The following is a 7,333-nucleotide window of genomic DNA, read 5'->3' as shown; positions in this document are numbered from 1 at the left end:
GATAGCCGGAGCCCAGCAGGCGAGGGTGCGGTGGCCGGGAGCGGCCACTGCACTCCAGTCCGGGCGACAGAGTGAGACTCCAACTCAAAAAAAAAAAAAAAAAAAACCAGCCGGGCACGGTAGCACATGCCTGTAATTCTGGTTACTTGGAAGGCTGAGGCAGAAGGATCACCGGAGCCCAGCAGGTCGAGGCGGCGGTGGTCGGGAGCGGCCACTGCACTCCAGTCTGGGCGACAGAGTGAGATTCCAACTCAAAAGAAGAAAGAAAAGAAAAGTACATTGGGGTAGAGTTGGGGGTCAAAGCAGGGGGCAAGACTTAAAACAAGGAGACTATGTGGGAGAGCATGTCCTAGATAAAACAGAACACAGAAGCCAAGAATACAAAAGAGGGGGTGCCTGAACCCACCTGCAGGTAGTCCCAGGACACGAGCACTGGAGAGTCATAAGGGGCTCCTAACAGGGGCTGACACAGAAGGGGAGGTCGGAGATGGTTTTGAAATCAAGAAAAGGCAAGATAGAACAGAGCAGAGAGAGGACAACTACGTGAGGGAACTGAAGGGATGCATGGGGGCTGGGCATTGACTGCTGTGGCGGATGAGTCTGAGATGAGAGGAAGCCATGGTTAGATAAGTAGGCTAAAGGGTCAGCAAGCCCACAACGGGGGCACTGTCCGTTGCAAATCTCCGTAGACTGCTCAGCAAAAGAGAGATCATCAAAATGTCCACAGGAACCGGAAGGTGGCCTCCTGTAGGCTTAGAGCGAGGCTGGTAAGAAATGTAAACTCAGGCTGGATGAGGTGACTCATACCTATAATCCCAGCACCTTGGGAGGCTGAGGTGGGAGGATCATTTTAGCCCAGGAATTTGAGGCTGCAGTGAGCTATGATCAAACCACTATACTCCAGCCTGGGTGACAGAGTAAGACCCTGTCTCAACAAAGAAAGAAAGAAACTCAGCCGGGCATGGTGGCTCACGCCTGTAATCCCAGCACTTTGGAAGGCAGAGGTGAGAGGACTGCCTGAGTTTAGGGGTTTGAGACCAGTCTGGGCAACACAGCAAGACCATGTCTCTACAATAAATCAGAAAAACTAGTCGGGCATGGTGGCGTGCACCTGTGGTTCCAGCTACTCGAAAAACTGAGGCAAAGGATCACCAGAGCCCAGCAGGTCAAGGCTGCGGTGGCCGTGAGCATGCCACTGTACTCCAGCCTGGGCGACAGAGTGAAACTCCTCCAATGCCAATTATATCCTGCCTCCTGCAGGGCCTCCAAGGGGTTAGAATCTGAAGTATTGCTACCTTCCCCCGTCTCCAGAGCCCTATCCCCAAAATAGAGTACCTTTAGGTCTCATTTATTTCTCCATAGTTTGGGGCCTAGGTCCCAAATTCCCTAATCTCCTAGCTCCCATATTCCCTGGTCTCCTGTGACCTTCCCGTCCCTCCCTGTCTATATCCAGTGCAGGGATTGGCCGGACAGGCTGCTTTATCGCCACGCGAATTGGCTGTCAACAGCTGAAGGCACGAGGGGAAGTGGACATCCTGGGCATCGTGTGCCAACTGCGGCTGGACAGGTGGGTCCATGGATGTAAGCAAGGCCAGTTACATTAACGAGTGGCACCCGCGCCCCTAGGCCCCCGAGCACTGACAGACCCATCACCATGAAACACTCCTATGAGAAAGAAAGGGATCCCTTTTGCTTAAAGAGCAAAAACACCCAGGAAAGAATATCTACCTGGAATGTGGGCTTGGAGGCCTGAAATTAAATGTGCCACTCTATGGATTTACCCTGAGCTTTCAATCTTTTCTTCTCCCCAGATTCCACTCAGAGGCTGGTTGTCAAATAGGGTATGTTTGGTTTTAAATACGCAGCAGCCACAAGTAATGCCCAGAAGCTCACTGGGTTTGGAGAAAGAGAACCTGGGTTCAGATTCTGACTTGTATCTCACTGAGTTGTCGCTGTATTTATCTGAGCCCTCGTTTCTTTATCTGGAGAGAAATAGTGGCTCCTTCCCCATAGAGCTGCCATAGGGAATGAGTTAGCTTATGTGAAAGTGTTTTGGAAATGGGAAGTATGATACAAATGTAAGGAATCATTATTGTGTACTTTTACAACTACTGGAAAGAGAAAAGCTTGAGGCTTGGGAATATCCTCCACCTGATCTGAGGGTTCATAGGCCTGGATTTGCCCTGGAAGCTGAGTGCATCAGGGAAGACCACATGTCCGTGTGCTATACCTCCCCCATTGGCACACCCAGCCCTGGGCTCGCCCTGAGTAAGGGGTAGAGGGCGAGGTCTGGGGGACAGCAAGAAGGAGTAGGAAGTAGAAGGGATGGTGATAGGTGAAGGAGTTGGCATGTTCTTTGAAAAAGCCAGGGCTTTCCCAGCAGGACTGCAAGGATGTTTGGTCAGAGCCATCGGCCAGTGCCCTGATATCCTTCACTCAAGGTGTGTATTTCTCCTTGCAGAGGGGGGATGATCCAGACCGCGGAGCAATACCAGTTCCTACACCACACTTTGGCCCTGTACGCAGACCAGCTGCCTGAGGAGCCCAGGCCCTGACCCTTGCCGCCCTCCACTGAGCAGGTGCCCACCTCCCCTCAGACCTGGGAAGGTGGGTCTGGGGAAAGTGGGCCTCGTGATCTGGGGTGACCCCCTGGGTGGGCACAGGGAAGGAGTGCCTCCTTAGTGGCACTTGCAGTCACAGGAAGCTGCATCGGCAAAGATCAGGGGCCCGATTCCAGGTCTTCACCACTGGCCACGCCTCTACTCCCTCAAGTAACCCCATATGGACAGTAGGGGAGACCTCCCTTGTCTCTCTGGACTTAAAGACAGGAGCCAGCACTTATGACAGACAAAGAAAGAAGCACAGGCGTCCTGGTCTTCTCTGTGGCGCTCTTTGTAAGTTTCCACTTATGCATCTATAACATAGATATTAAATGCTTTGCTGTCATAGGGGAAAGCAAACAGAGAAGTTCCTTGAAACCCTTCCAGCCCTATCCCCTTCCTGGGGCTGGCAAGAGGGTGATTCCAAGATCATCCTCCACCTGAGCTCAAGCTCAAGCCAGATGTGAGAGCGGAGAAAAGTCTGGTCCTGACCTCGGTCAAAGTCTCAACATCCTAGCAGTGACTCTGCTCCCCTGCCACACATTGTGAGGGCTGGCTGCCCCTACCCTGAAAAAAAGAACAAGGACTCATATTACCCTTGCGCCTACCATGTGTCATTAGAGCAGGCTCCAGAAGTGACCAGACCTGAGAGTTGAAACCTTTGGAAGAGAGAACGTGTGGGAACCACTAAGGCCACGAGAGCTGCCCTGCCTCCATGATCGCTAGCCACTTGCCCAACTACTTTCCTAGGGAAGCCCAGCATTCTCTGCTTTGCTTCCAAATGATGCCCTGGGCATGCAGAAAGTACAAAAGAAAAAGGAGGGAAGAGGAGACAAAGATCTCTGTCTGATTTTAGATAACCAACCACCACCCTGCATGTGCAGAGAATGCCTGGAGAGTTTGGTTGTTTCCAAAAACAATTGGGGTTATAACCACTCTGTGAAGACATGGAGGCTTGACTGAATGGGGACCACTGACCGTCTACCCCAGAAAACTAACTCTCTTTATCCGTCTCAGCACCAATACAATTTCCAGGGGACCTCAGATCTAAGGGCTGAACTACACACCTCAGGATTCGTCCTCCTTGAATCTGAGATGGGGATGAGGTAAGGCTTCACTTTGCCTGGCACTCTGCCCCTGAGATATGCCTTCGCTGATACCTGTTCTCTATGAGGAAAACTTCCAAGGAACTGGATCCCGGAGAACAGCTGGGCCTTCTGGCTCATGATATCACTTCTGAAGGACTACAGTGCTGCAACTGAGGTTGACTTCATGCATCTTCTTGGCCTTAGGAGACACACACAGCCCTTCCTGACAGCCCTGGGGATGGGCTTGCTTGTTGCTCTATCTCCCTCAGCCCTATGAGAGACACGACTGTCCATGGCCAAGTGGAGGGCTCTCAAGTGCCTGATCCTGCCCTGAGCTCACATCCAGTCTGAAGGGAAGCAACCATATAAACTCACAGGCTCCCCTTCCTAGCACTGGCACCGCAAACTGTTTCAGAGCTCAGATGGTACATGCTCCAAAAAAGTAACCAAGTGGGGAAATAAAGGCTCATTGGATGACCGATTCGTTCCTTCCTTCCATCTTCTTCCCAGGCCTCTGGGGCCTCTTTGTAGCAATAGAGAGACTCCATAGACCAGGAAAAGGCTGCAAGTATTTAACCTTGAGATATGCACTTTTCTTGCACGTCCAAGGACATAAAACAAAGTGAAACTAAAGTCAACTTAGGAAGTAAGACAGAGGTGGACTGTCATAGTCCATCAGGCTGCTAGAACAGTGCCATAAACTAGGTGGCTTAAAAGAAATGCTGAGCACCGTGGCTCACACCTATAATTCCAGCACTTTGGGAGGCCAAGGTGAAAGGATTTGAGACCATCCTGGGCAAATTGGCAAGACCTGATCTCTACAATAAATCAGAAAATTAGCCAGGTGTGGTGGCGCATGCCTGTAGTTCCAGCTACTTGGAAGACTGAGGCCGAAGGATCATCTAAGCCCAAGAGGTTGAGGCTGCAGTGGCTGTGAGCATGCCACTGCACTCCAGTCTGAGTGACAGAGTGAGACTCCAACTCAAAAAAAAAAAAAAAGTAACAGAAATGTCTAGGCACGGTGGCTCGTGCCTATAATCCCAGCACTTCGGGAGGCAGAGGTGAGAGGATTGCCTGAGCCCAAGGGTTTGAGACCAGCCTGTGCAACTTGGCAAGACCTCGTTTCTACAACAAATCAAAAAATTAGCTGGGCATTATGGCACAGACCTGTAGTTCCAACCACTTGAAAAACTGAGGGGGAAGGATCACCTGAGTCCAGCAGGTCGAGCATTCTGTAACTGTGAGCATGCCACTGCACTTCAGCCTGGGTGACAGAGTGAGAGTCTGACTCAAAAAAAAAGTATCTGAAATGTATTGCTCACAGTTCTGGAGGAAGACCAAGGTCAAGGCCCCTGCAGATTCAGTGTCTGGTGAGGAGGGCCTCCTTTCTGTTCTTGCATGGCGGAAGGGCCATGGGCTGGCATTCTCTCTAGAGCCCTCTCTCTCTTTCTTCTTTTTTTAGAAAGCAGGATTTATTGAGAGGACAGAGAAGCTCCCACACAATTTCCAAAGTGGGAGGAACCCAAAGGAGATGCCTCCTTTTTTTTTTGAATTTGAGTCTCCCTCTGTTGCCCAAGCTGTAATACAGAGGCATGATACAGTTACCAGCTACTGCAGCCTCAAACTTCTGGGCTCAAGTGATATTTCTGCCTCAGCCTTCCAAGTAACTGGGGCTACAGGCACGAGTCACCACAGCCAGCTAATTTTTTTTTTTTTTAGTCAGTCGCACTCTGTCACCCAGGCTGAAGTGTAGTGGCATACTCACCGCCACCACAGCCTCAACCTGCTAGGCTCAGGCGGTCCTTCCACTTCAGCCTTCCAAGTAGCTGGAACTACAGACATGCCACCATGCCCAGCTTATTTATGTATGTATGTATTTATTTATTGTAGAGACGAGGTCTTGCCATGTTGCCCAGGCTACTCTCGAAAACATGGGTTCAGGCAATCCTCTCACCTCCGCCTCCCAAAGTGCTTACAGACATGAGCTAACGCACCTGGCCAGATAAATTTTTAAAAAATTATTTATTATAGAAACAAGTTCTCACCATGTTTCCCAGCCTGGTCTTAAACTCTGGGTTCAGACAGTCCTCTCACCTTAGCCTCACAAAGTGCTGGGATTACAAATGCCTGGCTCTCCCTTCTTTTATAAGGGCACTACTGTAATCCCACTCATGAGGGCACCACCCCCATGATTTATTACTTCCTAATACTATCACTTTGGGGACCAGGATTTCAACATATAAACTTTGGGAAGGCACAAACGTTCAGGCCATAGCACATACCTTAGGAGGTAGAGAGAAACTTATAATGGATAGACCAAAAAGATGATGCTTAATAAACCAGAATACAGCCAGAATACAGCTCTCACACCTGTAATCCCAATACTTTGGGAGGCAGAGGCAAGAGGATTGCCTGAGTCCACAGGTTCGAGACCAGCCCAGGCAACTCGGAGAGACCTCATCTGTACAATAAATAAAAAAAAAAATTAGCTGGGCATGGTGGTGAGTGCCTGTAGTTCCAGCTACTTGGAAGACTGAGGCAGAAGGATTGCCTGAGCCCAGCAGGTCAAGGCTGTGGTAGCCCTGAGCATGCCACTACACTACAGCCTGGGCGACAGAGTGAGACTCCCACTTAAAAAATAAAATAATAGCAGGGTGTGGTAGTGCACACCTGTAGTTCTGGCTACTTGGAAGGCTGAGGCGGAAGGATACCTGGAGCCCTGCAGGTCGAGGCTGTGGTGGCCGGAAGAGTGCCACTGCACTCCAGTCTGGGCGACAGAGTGAGACTCCAACTCAAAATAAATAAATAAATTAAATTAAATAAACCAGAATACTATGCTAGCCCGATACCTTTTGATTCCTCCACTTTGGCAATTGTTTGAATACTTGGGGTCATCTAACTAGGTATGACAGACATGATTGATATTGATAGCTTATTCATCTTTGAATAAAACAATAGAACACATGTGAGTGCATGTGAAAACCAAATTCTAAGGAACATCCACACAGACTGGGGACTGCCCTGAAGCCTCCTGGGACTAGCAGGGACAGCCAGCTGGGGTGATCAGTCCGACTGAGCAGGCCCTGTGGTTAAGCACTGTGGGGGAGGGGAGAAGCAGGGGAGGTTAGGTTGTGGGGCATCTTGACAGGCCTATGCCACCCACTATCAGTTCTCCTCCTGAAGAAAACTTTGTTTTTTTACCAAAACAGGACAAACTGGCATCCTGAACAAGCTGAACGTCCTCTGCCCCAGACGTTCCTCTCCGGAAATCCCCCAGCAGAATTTTCTGTTCCAGCATCATGGTGAGGCTAGCAGAAAGCCTCAAGTTCAAGCATCTATTTCACTCTGGGACAGAAGCTTCCCAAACAAGTGGCCCGGGTAAATTGTTGTTAGCAAAGCAAGATGGAGTATTAAAAGACCCAAACACCGGTGTCACTTTCCGCGCGATGCGTTTTGAGGGAACGGGACTCTGGACCCAGAGACAAGGGTTCAGGGAACAAAAAGCCTCCCCCTGCCTCCCTTTCACAGAGATGTCACCTGCGTGTCCTGGAAAGGGGTGGCCCGCCCTCCTCCAGCCTGGAAGCGCTCCAGCTCAGCCGGGACCGACACCACCTCCGTCCTCCAAGAACCGGGGCGCCAGTCAGG

At 50.4% G+C, this 7,333-nt stretch overlaps 1 protein-coding gene across 2 annotated transcripts in view; it reads left to right on the top strand.

Moving 5' to 3' along the window:
• Nucleotides 1–2,732, top strand: part of PTPN7 (protein tyrosine phosphatase, non-receptor type 7) — a 12,916-nt gene extending 10,184 nt beyond the window's left edge. For both annotated transcript variants that reach the window (XM_021718056.1, XM_021718057.1), the window contains 2 exons: nt 1,454–1,567; nt 2,462–2,732. In XM_021718056.1, the coding sequence (XP_021573731.1) occupies nt 1,454–1,567; nt 2,462–2,555 (208 nt within the window). In that variant the 3' untranslated portion in view covers nt 2,556–2,732. The remainder of the gene's footprint in view (nt 1–1,453; nt 1,568–2,461) is intronic.
• The last annotated feature ends 4,601 nt before the right edge of the window (nt 2,733–7,333 follow it).

The sequence above is a fragment of the Carlito syrichta genome, unplaced genomic scaffold, assembly GCF_000164805.1.
Source record: "Carlito syrichta isolate Samal-C Ts95f unplaced genomic scaffold, Tarsius_syrichta-2.0.1 Scaffold311769, whole genome shotgun sequence".
Lineage (NCBI taxonomy): Eukaryota > Metazoa > Chordata > Mammalia > Primates > Tarsiidae > Carlito > Carlito syrichta.
This window is presented reverse-complemented; position numbering and strand designations above follow the sequence as displayed.